The sequence below is a fragment of the Ursus maritimus genome, unplaced genomic scaffold (assembly GCF_017311325.1).
Source record: "Ursus maritimus isolate PB19 unplaced genomic scaffold, ASM1731132v1 scaffold_20, whole genome shotgun sequence".
NCBI classification, from domain to species: Eukaryota; Metazoa; Chordata; class Mammalia; order Carnivora; family Ursidae; genus Ursus; species Ursus maritimus.
In genome coordinates, this window is record NW_024424453.1 from 30,854,602 (window position 1) to 30,878,471 (window position 23,870).

The window sequence follows — 23,870 nt, forward strand, 5'->3', positions numbered from 1 at the left end:
GGGGCATGCTGGGAAGCCGGAGCGAGACTGCAGGGTGCGGGGCCCCGAGGCGGAAGTGTGCACCGACCCAAGTGGGCGGGGAAAGACGATCAGGCCTGAGCGGCCTGGCTTCCCTAACCTGACAGCCGCCATTTCGGAGCTAACTTCCCGGCCCTCTTTTAGCGACCTCGCGCCTCCAGGCCCAGGAGAACCTGTGCCCCCGGCGCCGTCTGGCACTACTGGCTTCATGGAACCGAGCTTCCCAGTGACGTCATACGCGGAGACTTCCGGTTCCCGCTCTTGAGGTTGTACTCTCACGTGCGGGCGTTTCCATCAGTGGCTCCTGCAGTCTTTTAATGGAAGGGCTGGTGCTCTGGGAGGAAAATGCAGGTGGGCTCTGCTGCAGTCCGGGTAGAGAGTTGTGAGGGTTGTGGTGGCGTGATGTATGAAGGCCTGTGTTTGACAACTAACATCAGACCTTTTGTGCACCTTTCTCCTATCCAGGACGCGTTTGTTCAACAACTATTGCAAGGTCCTGTAATTAGTTTAGGATGAGTTGACATGGCCTCTGTTCGCATAAGCTTTACAAGACATAAATAAATAACTGCTATGCCGGATAAGGTGCTGCAGGTAGGGCTAAAATTAGGGTGAATTGAGTTGAGCGCAAAATGCAAGGGGGTGCCCCAAAAGTCTGTAAGCAAGATAAATATATTTTAATGCAATATATTTAAAAATCAAAATGGATGCAAAAGACATCCTCGATTGACAAAATCTCATGGTTTTAAATAAAGACAGTGCCATGCTGAGCCATACTGGAGTGTGAGGCCAAAGGAAAAGCTAGTAACACATGCTGTGACTTCAGTTAGCCAGATAAGGAACGATATTCTTGTTACTGAACCACATAAGCAAGGACAAGAAGATGGAAAGAGCCTGTGGTTAGGGCGAAACTGGAGAGTTAAGTTCCTGCATGCTTATGAAGCAGTAATTTTCCTTACTGAAAACGATGCCAATTAAGATGGGACTCACCACAAGCCAAGGCCTAAAAAAAATTCCCAGAGTATGATTGTCAATAAAGAAAAACTGGATCCACATCATTGACCTTACACACTTCAGGTACCTGAGGCCCAGTGCTCTCTGATATATTACTTATGAGATTGAGGAGGGTATCATTTTTATAGCTTAGGACTTTTTATTTTGACCCTACACAGATATTCTGTGTTGCAAGTTGGTGACTGTTACCTATCTCAATATCGGAATCCACAGTAGTCTCTATTAGTATGTCAGTAATGGACTTTAACTCATTTTCTTTTAGAATCAAGAGCCTCCATCCCTATCCAGAGATTAAACTCCATGAAACCATTGCATTTGTGCCTTGTTAACAGATGGGGAAAGCAAAAGAGAATGAAAACACACTCAGCTAGCTGGTGCTGCCTGAGCATCTAGGTAAGAATTGAGATGCTAACACCTAAAATGTTCTGTTTAAAGAGCTGTTAATAACATTTGCTGTTGGTTTTCGGTGCTGGAAATGAGTTGGTCCCCAGTACACAGCATCAATTGAAACTGTGTTCTGTTGTTTTAAACAGAAAATTCTTCACACAGTCATCATGGGTATTCGAGGACTAATGAGTTTTGTGGAAGATCACAGTAATGAGTTCTTCACTGATTTGAAGTTGCGAGACACAAAAATTGTCATTGATGGCTATGCTGTCTTCCATCGTCTTTGCTTCAACTCAAACTTGGAACTCCGGTATGGAGGGGACTATGATTCTTTTGCAGATGTTGCACAAAAATTCTTTGAATCACTGTTTGCTTGTAATATCTGTCCATATGTTGTATTAGATGGAGGATGTGACATTTCTGATAAAAAGCTTAAAACGTTAAAGGATCGTGCTAGAGAGAAGATCCAGATGGCTCATTCCCTTTCTGTTGGTGGGGGTGGATATGTGTGTCCCTTACTCATCCGGGAAGTGTTCATACAGGTTTTGATCAAGCTACAGGTGTGTTTTGTCCAGTGCTTTTCAGAAGCTGATCGGGACATTATGACACTGGCTAATCATTGGAATTGCCCTGTGTTATCATCTGATAGTGACTTTTGCATCTTTGACCTAAAAACTGGGTTTTGCCCATTGAATAGCTTTCAGTGGAGAAATGTGAACACTATCAAAGGCACACAAGACTGCTATATCCCTGCCAAATGCTTTTCCCTTGATGCACTCTGCCATCACTTCAGTAATATGAATAAAACTCTACTACCTCTCTTTGCGGTGCTATGTGGAAATGATCATATTAATCTGCCCATCATCGAGACATTCTTAAGTAAAGTACGTCTTCCTCTTGGAGCTACCAGTTCTAAGGGGAGGAGACACCACCGAGTATTGGGACTTCTGAATTGGTTATCTCATTTTGCGAACCCTACCGAAGCACTCGATAATGTTCTGAAATATCTTCCAAAAAAGGATCGCGAAAATGTTAAGGAAATTCTCTGCTGTTCCATGGAAGAATACCAGCAATCTCAGGTGAAGCTGCAGGACTTTTTCCAGTATGGTACTTACACCTGTCCAGCCACCTTGAATCTGGATTTACCAGAATGGGTATTAGTGGCTCTGGCCAAAGGCCAGCTATCTCCTTTCATCAGTGATGCTTTGGTGCTAAGAAGGACCATTCTTCACACACAGGTGGAAAATATGCAGCAACCAAATGCCCACAGAGTATCTCTGCCCATCCGGCAGATCATCTATGGGCTTCTTTTGAATGCCTCTCCACGTCTGGAAAATATGTCCTGGAATGCATTGCCTTCTCAGCCTCTAGCTTTCAGTGAAGTGGAAAGGATTAATAAAAATATCAAAACATCGATTGTTAATGCAGTAGAACTGCCCAAGGATCATTCTGACTTAAGCAAATTGACTGAGGTAAGTGTTTGTAACACTAATTTAATTTCTGTAAAGTAGTTTACAGGTTAAAAAGTGCTTTCATGCTTATTATCTCTCCTAACATAACCAAATGAGGTTGGTTGCTCTAGTCCCATTTCATAGCGGAGAAAACTAGGACTCAAAGTAGGTTACTGTGTATATGTCAGCCGGAGAGTTACAGTGCTAGGACTCGAACCCAGGTCTTTTAGCCCCAGATCTGCCATTTCTACTCTACTTCAGTAGTCTGTGTTATTTTGCAGTTATTACTACTACTCTGTTGATATTAGCTGTTAATAAATTGGGGTCATGTGCCTTTAGAAAAAAAGGAAAAGGAAAAAATTCTGAGCTGCAAAAAGAAGTGTGCCTTGAAGGTATTGATCATAGGCATAATGAATATCTTAGACTGCATCAGATTTCAATTAACAAGATTAATACTGACGCTTGCTTGGGTCTAATTTTTCATTTTTATCAATGAGGACCTTTTTTTAGGCTTTAGTTTTATGGCATCATGATGATTAGGTTGATACTGAAAATATGATTCTTAGCCTAATTCGGTGTTGTTTAAACCTGAATAACACTCAGACCAATCCACTTTTCAAGGTAAAAAAAAATGTATAGATCCCAGTGTTTATATTATTGTTTGATTATATAAATATATTAAAAATTACAAATAGAGGGGCACCTAGGTTACTCAGTTAAGCATCTGACTCTTGATGTCAAATTATAAATAGAGGGGCACCTAGATGACTCGGTCACCTAAGCATCAGATTCTTGATTTCAGCTCAGAGTCCTGAGATTGAGCCCCGAGAAGGGCCCTGCGCTGGGTGTGGAGCCTGCTCAAGATTCTCTCTCTGCCCCTCCCCCCTTACACCCTTGCTTGGGCTCACTCTCTCAAAAAAATTATAAATATGAAACTGCTTATGCTAACACAAATTTACAAATTAATTGCAGATGAACTTAAAATACCAATTGCAGTACCTATTGAGAGTTTTCTTAAATCCAACTAATATTCAGATTCATGAGACTCTCATACCCATTCCCACTCAAGCATGTAGGACAGCAACCATAGCTTCCCAGCAGGTTTGAATCAGGCTTTCCTTTCCTGTGGGAGTTTTTGCAACAGTCTACACCACTGATTCTCCACTGGGGTGATTTTGTCCCCCTACCTCCTACAGGGGACATTTGGCAATGTCTGGAGACACTTTCGATTATTACTACCTAGGTGGTTGGGGGAAGGAGGGATGTTGGTACTGGCATTTAGTGGGAAGGGGCCAAGCATGCTGCTAAACATCTTAAAATGCACTGGATAGCCCCCAGTGCATTATCTGGCCCCAAATGTAGTAATGCCAGTAGCTGGCCTACACTGCTGACCAAGGGACTAAACTCTTTAATCTCCCCATTAGTGCCAGCTCAGGCAGGAGGAAATGAAATCCATATCAGGTGGGTACCAGTGCCTCTTGGCTTTGAGGAATGACTGCTAACGGGAACAGTGTTTCTTCTGGGGGATGCTGAAATGTTCTGGAATTACTGATGGTTGCACAAGCTTATAAATACACTAAAATCACTTTAAAAGGGTGAATTTATAACATGTAAATTATATCTCAGTTAAAGAAAGAAAAAGTCTCACTGGCTTACTTCCCCCTCCTTTTTTATAACAATTCCATAAACATAGCTTCCAGAAGGCTCCCTGCAAGGGCCATGCCTAATTATAGGTCACTGTGCTCAGGGACGCCCCATGATATGATGTCCCCATCTGGTGTTTACAGTTCATTTATAGTTCAAATGTAGATGCAGTTTTACAGGAGTCATTTTTACCATGCTAAGTAACACAGCTAACTTTATCACATTTCCAGGGTTATAAAAGTAGAAAGTTGAGCATAGGCCAAAATCCAAACAGAAGGGATTTATTAAAACTTTACCCATACCGATAAAATTGAAATTAGCAACATTCTAAATGATGGTGTTTGTTAAAATTACATTTCTCCTCACAACATAAATGGTGCTGTGATGGAGAGTTTTTAAAACTTTTTTTATGGCTTTATTGAGAAATGATGTACAGTGAAGTGCCCATATTTAAAGCGTGCGCTTTAATGAGTCTGATGTATGTTTGCATCTGTGAATCCATCTTGCAATTAAAATAATGAATGTATGCATCACTCCTAAAAGTTTCCCCTTGCCTCTTTGCAATTCATCCCTCCCTGAGTATGTACACATAGCAAAGTACACAGACGATAATACAGCTTGATGAATTTTCACCAACTCGACACTTCCATGTAAAGAATGCCCGGATGAAGACACCTTATCAGCACCCCAACAGCTTTTCTAATGTCTGGTTCAAGCACCCCGTCTCCCACCCCCTGTAAACACTATCCAGACGTGTAATAACATTGAATAGTTTTAACTTTTTATATCTTATAAAAATGGGATCATATAAATTCTCTCATCTGGCTTCTTTTAGTCAGCATGATGTTCGTGAGATTCACATCACTGTTGAGAAGCTGTAGATCATTTAGACCTCATTGCTGCGTGGGAATACACCACAGTTGATTTTTCCATTTTGCAGGTGACGGGCATTTGGGTAGTTTGCAGTTTTTGGCAATTATGAATAGTGCTATGAACATCATTCATTGAACACATCATTCATTGAAAATGTGGACACATTTCTGTTGCATATACCACTAGGAGTGGAATTTTAGTAAGAAGATAGGCGTGTGTTCAGTTAACAAGATATACTGCCAAATGGTCTTGCAAAGTGGTTTAACCAATTAGTATTCCCACCAGCAGCTTATGAGGGTTCCTCTTAATTTACACCCTTCCTGACACTTGTTTTTTATCCTTTAAAATTTTTTTTTAGCTATTCTGATGTTTATAGTGGCATCATTTTAGCCAATTTGGTGGGTGTTAATTTGCATTTCTCTGATGACTTATTTGAACACCCTTTATGTGTCCATTGGCCATTTGTATATTCTGTTATATAATTTTCTGTTCAAAGCCTTTTGCCCATTTTTCTGTTGGCTTTTTATTTTTTTTTTCTTTTTTTTTTTTTTTAAGATTTTATTTATTTATTCGACAGAGATAGAGACAGCCAGCGAGAGAGGGAACACAAGCAGGGGGAGTGGGAGAGAAAGAAGCAGGCTCATAGCGGAGGAGCCTGATGTGGGGCTCGATCCCATAACGCTGGGATCACGCCCTGAGCCGAAGGCAGACGCTTAACCGCTGTGCCACCCAGGCGCCCCTGGCTTTTTATTTCTATATATGGATCCTTTGTCAAATAACATGTAAACAGACTCTCACATTCTGTAGGTTGTCTTTTCACTCTAGTATGTTTTAATGAACAGAAGTTCTTAATATAGTCCAATTTAAATGTTTTATTATTTATGATTATCACTTCTGTGACCTACTTAGAAAATTATTGCCTACCTCAAGGTCATCACAGTTTTTTTGCCTTTCATATTTAGATCTATAATCTGTCTACAACTGATTTTTTTGTGTATGGTGTGACATAGGGATCAGGGCACGTTTTCCGTCATATGAAAATCCAGTTGAGTCAATGAGTGTAGCATGCTGATTATACTCCTTGCTAAATGGAGATGACAAGTGTAGTGTTCTCATCACTTACCTGTATTCAAAGTAGGGTGAAATTTTAGTTCACTTTCTGTGTGGTGAGATCTTTTGGTTTTCCCTTGGCATACACTCATCAATTCTGTGTTTAGCTCAATGTTGCTAACTCTAATTAGCACATGATAATTCTAAATGGTATCAGGTGCAAATGTGATTCCAAAGACAAATGCAGGTATACAAATAGAAATTTTGTGATAGTTATCTGTTCATTTTGAGGTGGTAATAATACTTTATCTGCCTTGTGCCAGCTGTTGTAATAGAAACTGTACTTATTTAATTCCCACAGTAACAACATAGGGTAGGGTTTCCATTTTGGTTATGTTAGTTGCAGTGGATAGAGCTCCACTCAAGTTAACCAATGAGAAGTTAATCATAAGGAAAGGTGGAAGTGGATTATTCTTTGGGAGTAAGGCAGTGCCAAAACCAGCCTCTCTCTGGGTGTCTCTGCTTCTCTGTAGGATTTTCTTCTCCAGGTTTGTGCTTTCCTTCCCCTCGGGGTATAGGAAAGGAGTTGTCACATGGGGTAAAACCTAACCAGATTTAAGGGCTGGGAATACAGTAGTTCCTCTTTTGGAAGGGGCTGAGAACTGGTGGATTACATGAAACATCTTGTGTAATTCATTATAATGCCCATTTACAGATAGTCAAACTGACTGTAGAAAAGCTCAGAAACTTGTCCAATGCAGTACAGTTAGTAAGAGACAGAACACCTCTGAAGTCAAAGCCCAAACTCTGCTTTATTTCCTTAGCTTTACTTGGTGTGTTTTCCTACCAGTTGAGATCATAAAGAAGAGTTTTTGTTTTACTTTAAGTACTTAATTGCTATTCCCCATGGGAGTGATTGATTATACTGTAAAGCATTTTGTGTATTTCTAGTTTATCAGTATCAAAATTTTAAAACCAGTGATTATAAATCATTATATTTAATACTCTCATGCCTCAGTGATGAAACTGTTTTGTCAACTATGATGTGTTTTATTTCAGGTTAACATGTCCATTCCCAGCTGTCAACACACTGATTGACTACAAACTAGGTTTTAGATGCTGAGCAATGTTTCATCCTTTCAGAAAGTTAAGAAAGAAATCCTTTTCTGGCTGCATGTAGACACTAGGAATACAACTGCTTTTTCTCAAAGTTTGATCGTAAAGTTCTTCTGAAGGTGCCCTTTTAATAGTCCTAATTTCCTTATTTGTAGAAGTATGTGACCTAGAAGGTCCCTTACGGTTCCTGAGATTCATTAAGGCAAAGTTATTTCAAGAAGCCTGAAACCTCATAGCTGCTAACTTCAAACTTTTATTTGAAGTGCACTCTAAAGCGTGGAGTAAAAGTGAGTGTGGTGTGTTATTGTAAGGACAGTGCAGGTAATCCTTAAATACTCCTATCCCCCTTGAATATATCTCTCACCTACAAGCAGCTACCTTGGAACAATCCATGTGGGGAAATAGAAAGATAATAAAACGTTCACCCGGGTAGGGACATGAGACAGGACCCATACAAACAGAAACTTGTATGATATGCCACAAAGGGTGCATATAATCAAAGTGTGCCTTCTAGAGGTGATCGGTAATGGTATCATGAAGAAGGTGGGGCCTCAATAGTCACTGGCAAGTTAAGAGTAGGGTTAAGTATAGATCTTTGTTTCTCAAAGCAGAATAGTTAAAATGCAGATAGCTTCCTGGGTTCCTCTCAAACTTACTGAATCAAAATTTAGGGGGTGGGACCTGAGAATTGAATCTTTTAAGAAGCTTCCCAAGTGATATATCCACTGAAGATGTTCACCAGCTTACATGGAGGATGGAATGATATGAGCAAGGGCTGTGTAGCGGGGTAGACAATATATCCATTCAACCATATTTATTAAGCACAGTGTTTTAAATGCTTTGAATGTGGCTAATTTCTTTCCACAGTAAGATAAGAAACTGACAGAGCAATTCATTTGTATTAAAGTCTCTTCATACTAGAGAAAAAAAGACATTCTCCAAAGTAACTTGCAGAATGTTTGGTATGTATTTTCAGCTCTCCTTGGCCAAACGGCAGATACTTCTATTAGAAACCCTGAAGGTGAAACAGACCATCCTGGAACGAATCCCTTCTTCATTGAAGCTGCCCATTTCTGTCAGTTGCTACTGGTTGCAGCACACAGAGTCCAAGGCAAAGCTACATCACCTCCAGGCCTTACTGCTAGGGATGCTGATGGGGCCCTTGCATGCCATAATAACTAGCCCTGGTAGGTATCTGGAAATTCCAGGAATATATATCTGTATGTTACTTGCATATAATCACAAGTTTCAACAAACGAAAAAATATTCTTGGATTATTTACTCCAAGTTATATCCAGAACTTAGGAACGGAGGCACTAGAGTATCATTCATTCATTGGCAAATGTTTTTTGAGCACTTGTGTGAGCGTGAGGCTCTGTGCTGCAGAGCTTGACTACAATGGCACAGCAGTGAGGATGTGCTGATACTGCTTAATCCCACCTGCTCTGTGGCACCTAATGCTTTCATCTATGAAGTGTGCCGGTTACATTCTGTATTCCGTGTACCCTGGCCTTATCAATATAGTGGCAACATCATCATTAGAAACGGATTTAAAATTGTCCACTGGTGAAGCTTCTGAATACCTACAACCATAATAAACATTCATGCTTGTGCTGTTTTTTTTTACTTTCTCTCCACTGTAAGTTTCAATTAGTGTGTTAGTGATGGCAGAAATAATAACTCTTCTATTATAGAAACACACTTTAAGGCAGTTTCAGCTGCGTTTAAGTATCAGGTGAAATAAATGATGCACTGGAGCACTTCAGTTCTCCAGTGGAAGCTTATGAATGCTGGAACACTTTATCTAAACACGTATAATCATTATCACACTCCAGCACAGTGCTAATATCTAATCTAATGGCTGCTAGTCACGTGTGGCTATTTAAATTAAAACTTCAGCTTCTCCTTGACACTAGGCACATTTCAAGTGCTCAGCAGCCACATATGGCTAGAGGCTGAATTGGACAGCACAGATACAGAACATTTCCATCATTGCTGAAAGTTCTGGTGGATAGTGCTACTCTGGAGTTTACTTTTTTAAAGTAAGTTAAACGAGAGTGAACCAGTATAGATGCCAGGACACCCCAAGTGTGAGAGTAGTTGTCAGAAGGGACTGTTGTTCTAGGACAGCCAACTTAATGCAAAACAAGTTAAGGCCCACTATTAAGACATAAGTTTAGGGAATTTTCTCTCACTGAATAATTGTAGTTTAAGACCATTCTCAGGGCACAAGCCTGTGGTTTTTACCGGAGACCAACAGAAGGGGCACGTCAAGGGTCTGTTTGTTTTCTTTTAGGAATTGTGGACCCCGCACCCAGGCAGGCTCAGTGCCTTGCTGCTCGCTAATTGGTAAAAGGTGGGCCTCCTTTTTATTACTTTCAAGTTGGTCCAGTGTCATTTTGCACGCCCCTGCATAAGCAAACGTACAGAAGCTTACAGTTGAACACGCGCAGCACTGTTCATTTCCTAGGGTTGTTGCTTCTTGCCTGTTATCCTCTACTGTGTGAAGGAGAGGATGACCATATTCTCCTTGAGTCATGCTTTTGTTTTCCTCCCACAAAGCGGAAGTTAAAGTATGCTTAGAACACAGAGGCTGTGTAGTGCACTATAGCATAGGGGCCTCCATGGAAGGAAACTTAGTGAACAAGAACAGTGAAGAGAATGATATTTAATAGTAATTTGTATTTTTCAGAGAGACAGATTTACGGTTTGGGGAGTTCAGATGCAGACGTGTTTAAGGTCAGGTAGTAAACCAGTGGAAGAGATATTAATTGAAGGAAAAAAATAAATAATTTGGGGTTGAATAAAGTTAGGTTGTCATTAAAAAGGCATTTCAGTATAAATATTTCAATTTATACAGCAAGGCTTTTACATTGACGTTAAAATAGTAAAGAGCCAGAAGAGAAAAGCATTTTGGTTATTTAAACTAATTTTTTTTTCTTCATGGAATTCAAAGTTCTGTATATAGGGAAAATTACAAGCTATACAGTGTTTTTGGAAATACTGCCCTTGGGTTGTTTCTTTGTCTAGATAAGGAAGATCTGCAGGAGGATGGTGCTAGGATGTTGTATGAAGAGTTCCAGAGAGTGAAGGAGCAGACGCGGCCGGGCACGAGACTGGACTTAGACACAGCTCACATCTTCTGTCAGTGGCAGTGCTGTCTGCAGATGGGGATGTATCTCAATCAGCTGCTGTCCACTCCTCTCCCGGAACCAGACCTAACTCGGTAAGCACCACGGGAAACTAGTTCAGATGGCTGCACACAGAAGTAAATACTTTTATTTATACTTAAAGCACATAAGTTATGTTTAAAAAATTAATCTTAGTATAACTGGATCACTATTATAGCTGAAGAGCTGGAAACAGGAGAAATATTCATTTTTTTTCATATTCCCAAAAAGTTTCCATAATTAGATCAAAGATTAAAAAGCCAGCCCCTTCAAGTAAAGAAAGAGGCAGTTGGTAGGCTATAACTCATTCCTTCATTTCTCTCAGGTCTTTGTTCAAATATCACTTTATAAAGGCTTTTTCTGATTACCCTTCTGGAATATTATTCTCTACTTCCCGTCACTCTAGTCCTTTTTCTCTTTTGGATTTTTGTAAATTGCATTTCTTACCACTTGGCATACTGTTCACATATTGTTCAAATATTAAATGCCTATTCTGTGCTAGAGTGTAGTGAACAAAACATTTTTTTTTTTTTAAATCTCTGTTGTCATGGAGTTTTTATTATAGTGAGATGACTATTAGACACTTCCGTGACCTTTATCTAGGGTTTTTGTTTTGCCAGGTAAGTATGAAGAAGGGAGGGGCAGCCTGTATGCCAGGAAGTGATTATGTTGGACTATGGAATTAAAGCTGAGTAAGAAAGAAAGGATATCAGTAGGGTGTGAGCCAGCGAAAAAGTGTTACATTCAGTGGATTGGGACATCCTGGTGATTGTCCATCCAGGAGATCCCAGAGGGAGGGAGGATAAAGGGGAGATTTTTTAGCAAATGGAGCTGAGACTATAGATATGCTTTGTCTCTCCCCACTTGAATGTAAGCTCTGTGAGGACAGGGAGTTAGCTATTTTATTTATTTTTGTAGCCGCAGTGCCTAACATAGTAAGTACTCAAATATTTGTCCAATAAATGAGTGATATGAATGGGGGCATATAAAATATGCTGGTGTGACTTTAAATGTTTTAAGGTATAAAACTTCCTAAGCAGTAAATAGTGTTACTGTATCCCTGGGCCTACTATCTGAGCTAACCCTTGAACCTTCTACCAATGAGATTAATTGGCCTTTGACCTATGGATTCTTTATGCCTTTCCTTAAACAATTTAGGTCATTCTTGACTGGATCCTCTCTAGTTACCACAGATCCTTTTACAACAGAACAGAGAAAAACAAGACCAAACAGTTCTCTTCATAATGATTTCAGCAGGACTGTTCCTGCATCTCAGCATTACTAGAGCTTATTAAATGATCTTACACTGATTAAATGATCTAGATCAGTTCCTAAGGCACCAGTTGGTCAACTCTGACATCAAGTTATATATTAAATTTGTGGCTTCCAGTTCATCCCATCTCATATTTCTGAAGTAGGTTCTCAGTGCAAGTGAATCAGTGAACTTACAAATGATGCCACTAAATTTTCTCATATTTCAACAGACTGCCTGTTTGGTTTATCAGACATTTTTAATTCCTTTTCTTTGAAGTATTACGAGGCCTTCTCAACTTTTGGCTAGTTGCAGAACCAGCAGGCATCTATCGTTTGTTGATAAAAAGTTTTTAAATATCACCAGCCAAGTTTGTAATAACAACTCCATTCCTTCCTTTAAGGAACAGATTTTTTTAAAAGTAATTTTAGTAATAATTTGATAGAAGCAAAAAGAGCTCTCAGTGTTTAGCTGCATTTGTTGAAGGCATGTTAATGACTATTGTCTCTGCCACTGAACCTATGCTTTACCAACACTCTTTTCTCTCCCATTGAACAGACTATATAGTGGAAGCCTGGTGCATGGACTATGCCGACAACTGCTAACATCAGCTTCTGTAGAAAGCCTCCTGCGCATGTGCCCTGAGGCAAAGCAGCTATACGACCATCTGTTCAATGCCACAAGGTCATATGCCCCTGCTGAATTATTCCTACCAAAGGGTAAATCAAATTCAAAAAAAAGAAGGCAAAAGAAACATGGTACCAGCTGGTCAAAGAACAGAGTGGGAACCACCTCAGACGCTAGATGCTGGTATGAGGGAAGCAATCGTTTTGGGCTATTAATGGTTGAAAACTTGGAGGAACAAATTGAGGTCTCAGAATTTGAATAAACTTAGTCTGCAATCAGATGTATAATTCTTAAAACTTTTGTTACCTCTCTTGAAATGATTAACTGTTTTATTTAGAATCTATTAGGGAATAAACATTGTAAGAGGCAACCTTTGAATCCCAAGGTATTTTTTGTATTCTGCTTTTAATAAATACAACCTGATTTAAGAAACTTCTGTATTTTCTTAAACACTTGTGAAAGCATGTTTGTACTTCTTATGTTCCATTTCAGGAATAACCTTTCCACTATAACAATTCAGCCAGCTATGTTTCCAAAAAAAAAAAACCAGAAGTCCTACTTCAATTATTTCCTATAAGCAGAAGCTGTGTTACTATTTCAAAACATTTTTTCTTCTCAACTGTTTCCTCTTCATCCTTTATTCTGACAGGTCTGAGGCCTTGGAAGAGAAAAGTGAGGGTGTCAGACAGAAAGTAAACACCTTTAAGTACTAGGAAAAATGAGACCATGGCAGGCTTAGGAACACTTTACATGCTCCAGGATTTAAAACAGAAGTTAAAACTGTAATGGCTGAAACAAATTAAGAAATAGCATCCTGAGCTCCTAGATCTAGAAGAGAAGGAGGAAACACTATGAAGAAATTAAAAGATTAGTGATAATATGCAGCAATACCAGAATCTTAGGCCATTTTTTCTACTGCAGGTATTGACCTATTAATGGAATATGAAATTAATGAGTCATAACCAGCATTTAAGAGGAAATCATCAGACATGCGTATCATATATTAAATGATTATGCAAAATGTATTTCTTACTGTGGATTGCAGTCAAAAGACTTTGAAAGGCACTACTCTGGAACATACTAGAGGCTGCTAAAATTATAAGTACCAACAGAATTGTGAAGGTGCTGGTCAGTTCCAAATAAAGAACCTGAAAGTAAGCAAGTGGAATGAATCTAATTGGGCAAGATCTAGAGATCTGAAGGTAGACTCCCAACCTTTATTTTATTTGCATGCATACAAATTGTGGTCTTCCTTTCTTCTGTACTCTCTCACTGGTATATTTCATCAGTGAGAACCCTAAACATGGTTTTAAGCAACTATTTTGAATAGGCCTATGTTCAGTTCCTAACATCTGGCAAACAAGTCTTTCCATTTTCCTAGGGAGAACCATACTCTTAGGGGAGTAAGCCCAGCGTCGACCAGTGTTACATACACACCTTCCAAGTGTTGACTGGCAAAAACCCAATCTTATTTGTTCCTAAAGTTTTCAGCCCTAAAGAAAGGCTTTTGTTTCAAATAAAGAGTTTGTGAAATAAGGAAATTTTTGTTTATTTTAGGAGGAGTGCATGGGGCTCTGTACTAAAGTTCTTTTTATGTCTCTAAAGAGATGGTTATTCACAGAAGAAATCAAAAACAGTCCTATGCTCTATTTTTGATATGTGTTTTTTCAGCAAATAGATCTAACAGGGACTACAACCACATTAAGTCCTTCGTTGTATCAAAATTCTTTTTCTTGATTCCTACACAGTTGGGGGCCAATCTGGAAATTTCAGTATGAATGTCCTATTTCCTGGCTTTACCATTAACACTGCTTTTGCAAACCACCAACCTTGCATGAAAGAACACTTCTATTTCCACTCTGGCAAATAACTGGTTTGGTAGGCACCAAACTGAAGAGTGTATGGGCTACAGAGTTTAATTAAAAGTCAACTTTAATTATATCACTCATCTTTTTCTTTCATTAAAAGTTGTTTTTCAAGCAAAGGGGCCCTCCTTCAGTAGACATTGAAGTCAGGTTCCCTTCTCTAACCATTGCAATCAGGGCCATTTACTTGAAATTACCAGCCTTGCAGTGAAGGAGTTAAAATCTAATAATGTCCATTAACTCTTACTCTCTGAGAATTAAGGAGTTACCCCACCCCATTATGGATCTTCTCCTGGATGTATAAATGAGATCATAAGCACTCCACAAGGTATCTGAGGGGTTTGCCAAAGAAATATGACAGAGTACCTGATCCCCAAAGTCCTACTTATATAAGCTGGTTGGAGGAGACAACACACAATGAAATAACACGAACATTTTATGAAGCAATCTGTCAGCCACAAAATGGAAAAGTGCAGACTGAATGCTACAATAAAGAGACAGCAGTCACAAGGTTGAGGAGAGGTTAAATCACAAGATTCTCAGATTTGGCTTTGAGCTTGGCTTTAAGAGACAGGGATGTAATTCAGATGAGCTACAGGGAGAATGGAAAGACCTCCATAGAAGAAGAATGTTATACATTCCATATTCTTTTTTTTTTCACCTTTTTTTTTTTTAAAAGATTTTATTTACTTATTCGACAGAGATAGAGACAGCCAGTGAGAGAGGGAACACAAGCAGGGGGAGTGGGAGAGGAAGAAGCAGGCTCCCAGCAGAGGAGCCTGATGTGGGGCTCAATCCCATAACGCCGGGATCACGCCCTGAGCCGAAGGCAGACGCTTAACCGCTGTGCCACCCAGGCGCCCCTACATTCCATATTCTATTTGGAAAATTTGTTTCCTGTTTTTAATCAAGTCTTTAGGTCTTGCTCTTTCTGATTCAATTCTAGCTAAGGAAAGCCCACCTGAGGCTTTGCAAATATAAGTCTTCAATTAGCAGCTTAAGTACCAAAGGGACTCTGGACAGTTTTTTTAAATGAATACATTGGGGTACCTGGGTGGCTCAGTTGGTTAAGCGTCTGCCTTCAGCTCGGGTCAGGATTCCGGGGTCCTGGGGTCAAGCCCCACATTGGGCTCCCTGCTCAACAGGGAGTCTCTCTCTCTCTCTGTGTGTGCTCACTATTTGAGAGAGAGGGAGTGAGAGCGTGAGCTCTCTCTCAAAATCTTTAAATAAAATGAATAAATTTTAGTAATAAGCTGAAGAGAGAAAACAACACTAATATAATCATGTTCTATCTAGCTGTGATAAAATTATACTTGCACTTTATTTGCACAACCTCTTTTTGAGATAGCTAAACCTAGAAAGCTTAATGTATGCTAATATCCTGTAACCATAAACTCTAAAGGCTTTTCAAGATGAGTGATCATGACAAAAAAAAATTCGAATTGGTTTTAGTATTTAAGTTTAGATTTCTAATTCAAATTAATTAAAATTTTAGAAGATAAAGACCTTTCGGGACACCTGGGTGGCTCAGTCAGTTAAGCATCTGCCTTCAGCTCAGGTCATGATCCCAGGGTCCCGGGATCTATAATCCTAAGGAGATCAAAGGAACTTTTCCCCCTTCATGAGCTTTCCAGAGTTCACTGGGTACCACCCTCTAGCACATGTTATTTGGCCAGCTGGCACTCCATGAACCCAAAAAGCAGCCCCTGGAAAGCACTCACCCCCCAAGACGAGGAGAAACAATTTCACTTCTGTAAAAGGACAACTCTCACTAGTACCTGACTCCAAACATAGTAGCCTTGTATTTTTTAGTGAGGTGGAAATAGGGTATTCAGTATATATCACATTAATGTCTTTATACACTGATGCATTTCAGTCAAGACAGCTGAAAATGATTCTGTACCTTGTATCAATTTGAAATTAAATACTACTTATTTTGGGAAGATGTATTAAAAAGATGCCTCCCCACTTTCAGCAACAGCTTTCTGAACCATACATGGTAAGCTGCTTTGGCATTTCTTTCCAGGTCTGAAATTCGCTACAATTCAAGTTATCCAACTATAAAAATTCTTTTTTTTTTTTTTAAAGATTTTATTTATTTATTTGACAGAGAGAGACAGCCGGAGAGAGAGGGAACACAAGCAGGGAGAGTAGGAGAGTTCTTGAAGCAGGCTCCCAGCGGAAGAGCCTGATGTGGGGCTCGATCCCATAACGCTGGGATCACGCCCTGAGCCGAAGGCAGACGCTTAACGACTGAGCCACCCAGGCGCCCCCAACTATAAAAATTCTAAGATGAGGACCTCATGCTGAGGAAGAATGTTTTTAAATTCAAAGGCATGACCGTGCCAGGCCATGTACCAGTCTGTTAAAAAATGGGAGAAACAGATGAATGAGGTAATACATGGAAAAGTATTTCCAGCTTTTCAGGGAGAACAATCAAATTACACACGAACATGCTGCAATGCACATGCAATCACTTTTATTCCTAACTAGTTTTGATAACATTTTAATATCTGGTTAAAATAGCAAAATCTTGGGGCACCTGGGTGGCACAGCGGTTAAGCGTCTGCCTTCGGCTCAGGGCGTGATCCCGGCGTTATGGGATCGAGCCCCACATCAGGCTCCTCTGCTGGGAGCCTGCTTCTTCCTCTCCCACTCCCCCTGCTTGTGTTCCCTCTCTCACTGGCTGTTTCTATCTCTGTCGAATAAATAATAAAATCTTTTTAAAAATAAATAAAATAAAATCTTTAAAAAAAAATAAAATAGCAAAATCTTTCAATATTTATATATTTGTGTGTATACATATGTGTTCATATATATGCACACACATATACATGTATACATACGTATTTTAAATAATTTTCTCATTATGACTTTGGAGACACTTGGGAGATTTCGGTGTACAATGTAACTCATTCTCATCAGGATGAGGAAACACCTAGGAATGTTTTCTTTAAAAAAAAAAAAAAGCTGATCACAATGTATCAACGTTGGGTTTTTGATCATTTAGAAGACTGAATCATTTGTGAAAAAAATTATGCCATCATGTGAGCTAGCATACAAGATTAGGAAAACTTTTCTGCTGTGTTTTTTAATATAACTGGTGCTTTTGGAGGATTAACTGTTTCTCCTTGGATATATGTCTGAAGCCTAGGTTAAAGCCTTTGGGTGTTAAGGTTATAAAGTGTTTTCCTCTTCCTCTACTTAAAAACATGTCCAATGAGTATGTTGTACTATTTTATGATCAGAGAGAGGTAGTAGCTGATACCTCTAGGAAGGAAACGGCATCAAGAGAGCAAGCTTCTGATGTTCCCTTCTCTTGTCCCAAGAAACTATGGAAAATAAGAAGTAGAAAGGATGGGTTGGGGGCCTTTATTGTTGAAATCTGAGAATGGTGACATCCATAAGCCCAAGTTTCCAATCACAAAGTACATAGCCCCTCAAGCTCTCTGATGTATCCAAACTGGTTTTGTTGTTTTTTTTTTTTAAAGATTTCATTTATTTGAGATCGACCAAGAGCAAGCGAGCGTGGAGGGAGGGGCAGAGGAAGAGAGAGAGAGAGAGAATCTCAAGCAGACTCCACACTGAGCGTGGAGCCTGACGTGGGGCTCAATCTCACAATCCTGAGATCAGGACCTGAGCCGAAACCAAGAGAGAACGCTCATCTGCCTTGAGCCGCATGGGCACCCTGCGAACTGTTTTTTAAAAGACAAACTAAAGAAACTGACCCTATTATAATAATAACCATAATCTATTTTGTGAAGTGGTAAGTCTGACAGCCAAGGGTGGACTGTCAGAGAAATCTACTAAGAAATATTATCATATTTTACCTTAGAAATATGATAAATACTATGCAAATGCATTTTGGTTTGGAACATTCTGTTCTGAGAAAACAGAAGAGTGCATTTTCCCCTAAGACTGTGCTGCTAGGATATTTTGGTTTCTACTATTACTAAACTTTGTCTTCCCTAAGGAGGATAATATAAAAAAGCCTACTCAAATTAAGCTGGTTCTGTGTTTGTATTAGGAAGAAACAACCAATGAGAGGGAAGCCCCCACTTCTCTTGTACACGTGTGTGATGAGGAGCACAACTCAGATGGGACAACAGATCAGAACACTCTACCCACTGATTATAAGAACAAGGAGCCCTGGTGTTGAGCTGGGACTGGTAACAGCTGGCATGTCCTCCCTATTGATGATATGTCCTAGGAACAGACTGACTCTCTGGGTTCCTCCATATAGGAGCCTTAGTGCAGACTTAGAGGAGTCACTGACATTAAATCTGGGGTCAAGTTCATCCATCCCAGATAACATCCTGTTGGGAGATTGGAAGGTAGAGAAAATTGATGCCACTTCCTTTTCTAGTCCACTGAATGCTGTGCATAGGCCTATTTTCCACTTTTTGAGTATCTATATGAGCAAGCAACCTTTATTCTGTAAAAGGCCAGAAGGTAAATACTTTAGGTTAGTGAGTCATATGGGCTCTGTTAGAACTACTCACTTCTGTTGTAGCATTAAGCAGTGAAAAGTAATACATAAATGAATGTACATAACTGTGTTTCAATACAACTTCATTTACAAGTCCAGCAGAAGACTGATTCAGTCTGTCAACCCCAAAACTAAATCAACAGCCCATGTGGGTGATTCAGGGAAGTAGTAAAATAAACTGTTTCACTAATCTGCAACACATCTAGCTAATTCATGGGCCATCCAGACCTACTCCATATATAAAGAGAGCCATAAATTATATTGCAATCCTATTGTATACCCATATTGATGAATGTGAGAAACATGAAAACATATTCATTTGTAACTCCCTAAAATTGATTTATGAATGCATAAATTTAAAGTTTGTCATGTCTTTCCTATCAAGCAATCATTTTTTACAATCATCTATTTGGTTGGGGCCTGCTATAAATGGCTCCCATGATAATATTTTGGAAGACTCACATAGCTGTTTCATATTATGCTTTTTCTGATGCAGACATGAGATAAAAGAGCACATGGTAAAGGCATTTCAGTATTTTCTTTATGACCATAAGATGGCACCAAATTGTTACTCCTCAACTAACAAGCACTTTGGCATACTTATCATAAGGAAGGCCTTAATAGAAAATTGTTTTTAATATAGTTGAGTGGATCAGCATTTAAAAAAGAGAGCAAGCTGTATTTAAAAACACATTTTGGGGCACCTGGGTGGCTCAGTCATTAAGCGTCTGCCTTTGGCTCAGGGCGTGATCCTGGGGTTCTGGGATCGAGCCCCACATCGGGCTCCTCCGCTGGGAGCCTGCTTCTTCCTCTCCTACTCCCCCTGCTGTGTTCCCTCTCTCGCTGGCTGTCTCTCTCTCTCAATAAATAAAATCTTTAAAAAAATAAAAAATAAAAAAAATAAATAAAAAACACATTTTTTTAGATTTCCAAAAGCTGGAAATACTCAGAACCCAAAATGGACCTGTAGGTTCATGCAGAACCATTTGCCCAATTTCCGGCACACTGTGCTTTGTGAAGACTGTGAGATATGGATTCTACTCAGAGGGTTACTAAGTAGAACAATGCAATTATTGCTGAAGAAATAATGGTGACAGGGCAACCCTAATTTAGATACGAAAGGCAGTTCTGCCAGGCCTAACACCCATGGGACCAGCACAGAAATGTGGGCCTTTGCCCAGGTATTTGTCAATCTGGGTACACTTCAACAAAAAGGGAAGAAATGGCAAAGTCAGGTGTGTACAGTGATCTATCTGTACACAAAACACTGCCTGTCGAGGGTAGCTGAACAAATGCAGGCAGTTACCACACTCACAAGTACACAGGAACCATAGCAGGTTTAGATTAGAAAAGAATTTACAAAGATCAAAACTAATGGCGCAAAGATGTCTCACTTTCCTCCCCAAACTTCACCACTTAAACTTATTTTGAATGAAAGGAAAAGATTATATCAAATTTCTATCTAGATTTATCAGTGCAATGGCTTGGACTTCAATTTCTAATGCTTTCTAAAAAAATAAAATCCCACAATTTTATGCCCAAACTTATGGATGGATTTATTCTTAATAGTATTTACAAGAAATGTACCACACAGACGGACACACAGACACACACACACACATCTTTACAGTGATTTGGAAAGGCCATGCTGATTGGCTCTTCAGCTGGGTTCTGAAGAACAGGTAAAAATTCTAATTCTCAAAATTGAGGCAGAGGAAAAAGGTTTTCCAGTTGGAGGAATACTATCCAAAAAGGCTGGTAAGTGGATTGTGTTAGAACATTGTGTGGGATACAAGGCTAGAAAAATTCAAGGAAGAATTATGACTAAAATGGAAAAGAAAAAACAAAACATTGCTTTCTATCTTCTTGCCATAAATCTCTAGGAGCAAGCAGCTACTTTCTAGCCTTAATGCCATTCACTAAGTACGTTTTCCGCACAGAGCAAACTTTAGTCTAAGCTATGCAATTCTTTGCTTATATTCTCTCACCTCTTGAGAGCATCTTACTGCAACTATCAAAAAGATGTACTCCCAAAAATTCAGATCAGTGCCTTCAGTCAGTAATCTTAATAACAGATTCATTCTGAAACCTCCGTAACAGAGGAAGCTGAAATGTTCCTATCTTTTCCCCTTGCATTTTGAATTTGTTTGCTGAATCGTACATTACTATACTAAAAAAACTACTTGCAAAAAATTTTATTCTGTAAAAGCCAAGTTTACATTCCTTTATTGCTTTATTTTTAGCAAAACAATATAGATAAGGCCTGTAACAAGAAATTATTTTCCTACATTACACTTTGTCAGCCATGGCTTTAAATCATATTGTGCCAAAACCTCATCTAACATGTCCACTGGGAAATCTCAAGGACACCACAAACTTCCATTTCAAATTGACCTGTGTCCCATTAAAGGCTACTTGGCTTCGGTAATTCTCCCAACAGCTCTACTATCCAAGCCCAAAACAGATAATTTCCACGTGTTTCTTTTCTCCCATCTGGTCATGTCAAAACTATCTCTTAGAAGACAGATATGCCATGCCTTTCTTCCCATAGTGACTGCCACAGCTCAGTCCCTCTACCACTTAATCTTTTACAATTCTCTTCATCAGTCTCCTTATTTGTCTTTACAGTGCACCCTCCCTGCTTCCATCAGTGTTTCACAAGACAAAAATCTAAACTCACATCACACTCCTGAAATCTGCCAGTATGCCACCACTCAAGTGTCTTTCCCTTCACCACTAGGCTCCTGCCTATCTGTCCAACCCCTCACATTATATACCTCCTGCCTTAACTGCCCCCAAACTCCCTGTGGTTTTCACCTGTTCCTTCCAGCCCTCCACCACCACCTCTGTAGAGGCTGTGCAATTGGTTGCAATATTCTGCGGCTTCTAGGCTGGAGATTCCTAACTTAAGGTTTGATTCAGATGCTACTAGCACTAGGAAATTTCTTTGAGAACCTCCTCCTATGATGTTGTTTCTCTCCTTTGGCTACTATAACATTTGGGGCAGCATTTACCACTATGCCGAATGTATTTTATATTGGTCTCCAGGGTTCAGACAGAGAACTCCCCAAAGGCAAGATACTACTTCTTATTTCTTTATACATCTAAATCTACAACAATATTTCCAGTCTATTATATCTACATTAATATCAAGGACTGGTTGATCATTATCCATTATCAACAATAACCAACTCTGAAAACCAAAACCGGAAATAAGGTTGTCTAACAAGAGTTAATAGTCATACCAAATTCTAACTGCACTCAGGGAAGCTTAATTATGGGGATAATCTGATTGTTCGGTCACATACCAGTTAGACTATTTACCCACACCATGTTTTAGTACGCAAATCAGCTGTTCAGATTGTAGTTTAGTCTAAAAAGGCATTTCAAAGATTTCCAAATGCCAACGTTGAGGGAAACTTCCAGTAAAATGTGTGCTGGATTCATCTTAATGTATGTGTATTTTTAAAATAAATGTGCAAAGACCACTACTAACTTTCATGAAATAGCTTGTTAACAGTTATATGCCCTGCTAACCCTGTCTATGAGCTCTTGAAAGGCAGGGATGTCATCACCTTTTTATTCTTAGCAAACTCCAGGTACTAAGTAAAAGTTTACTGAAATGACAGTTCATCCATCTAAGGTTCTGTTTGAGTTACATGCAATGCACATGAACTGCCAAGTGACAAAGGCAGAAAGCAAGATAAAGTTAATTGAGGTTCTTGGATATGATACTGTTTGACATCAATTCTTTTCACAAGAAACTATTTTGAATATGGCCAATACTCTCTCATGTCCTATATGAAAAGAGATTAAAACTTAGTGATTTCAGAAAGACTACCAATGTGAAAGATGTACCTTGCATGGTTATAAAAGATAAAAAATGTGTGTTAGCATTTTGACTGTGGTTAATACTATTAAATAAAGCCTGTATCCTGAAGAGGGAGGTTTTTTAAGTTGTCTGGTTTCACTTTGTTTCATCTCTCGGTCACGCTACGCCCAGGATAAATGTGAGAGAACACGCTAAGCCTTGTTTGTTTGCAGCTGGGAATTATCTACTTAGGCGAATTATTTCAAGTTCCTTTCTGTTCTTCCCAGATGTTTAATTACTTTGGGACCAAATAACTTCAGAAGGTAGTCTTAACAGGGAAAAATCAAATAAGTTAGTATTATTAAGGACTCTAGCAAGTCCTAGGGCTAGGAAATGGGGTAAATATGTAAAATTTAGATACTAGCACACTTAAAGTATCTATACTAACTTGGATGATATACTATGAAAGATATATATACAAATATTCTAGTTTGTTGTTATACTACAGAAAATTGAAACCTGGATGTAGTATATCTGTACTGTACATTTCGCTTCTTTTTAAATCACAGATTCTATGCACTATGAGTACTGCCTAGTTTCTGTATCTTCTACATCCATAAGATTTTAATGTTAACAGTCCCTACTAGAAGGTCATTAACTTATGAAAAGAAATCATTTTTTTTTCTTTTGGTTCAAAAACCAAATGAAAGGATAGGCACATTTATTTCATACGAGTCATACTCTGAACCTAAAATGGAAAGCAAGATTGATATGCACTTAATAACATTATTTCAGGTCTTTGTAACAGAGGAAAAAAAATCATACAAAATTTAGGTATGAGACATCACGTCATTAAAGATAAAGTTGACTAGACAATGGTTTCTATGTTCTATCTAATGAGAAAAATGTACATTTGACTACTGAGACTTAAAGGGTAAAGTAGAATAAATTTCAGACATCTCAGCTCCTTATACTCAACTGTTTCAATTACAAGGACTCAAAGAATAAATATTTTCCCTATCATTAATAACAATAATTCAGTGCTAACACTGGCAGGTTAGTATTGGTGATAAAAACTAGAGAGTGGTTTATCCTGACAGTTTAAA

General features: G+C 39.1%; 2 protein-coding genes across 5 annotated transcripts in view; one reads left to right on the forward strand and one right to left on the reverse strand.

Moving 5' to 3' along the window:
• Positions 1-108: 108 nt before the first annotated feature.
• On the forward strand, positions 109-10,717 carry ASTE1 (asteroid homolog 1). The gene is made up of 6 exons (XM_008708781.2): positions 109-369; positions 1,292-1,422; positions 1,563-2,888; positions 8,527-8,737; positions 9,847-9,906; positions 10,581-10,717. The coding sequence occupies exons 3-5, from the start codon at positions 1,584-1,586 to the stop codon at positions 9,894-9,896; spliced, it is 1,566 nt and encodes a 521-aa protein (XP_008707003.1). The 5' UTR covers positions 109-369; positions 1,292-1,422; positions 1,563-1,583; the 3' UTR covers positions 9,897-9,906; positions 10,581-10,717.
• Positions 10,213-23,870, reverse strand: part of ATP2C1 (ATPase secretory pathway Ca2+ transporting 1) — a 160,126-nt gene continuing 146,468 nt past the window's right edge. For 3 of the 4 annotated variants that reach the window (XM_008708771.2, XM_040636817.1, XM_040636816.1), the window contains exon 28: positions 10,213-10,768. In XM_008708771.2, coding sequence (XP_008706993.2) covers positions 10,673-10,768 — 96 coding nt within the window. In that variant the 3' untranslated portion in view covers positions 10,213-10,672. Of the gene's footprint in view, positions 10,807-23,870 lie in introns of all 4 variants that reach the window. The other variant, XM_040636815.1, reaches the window with a different exon arrangement.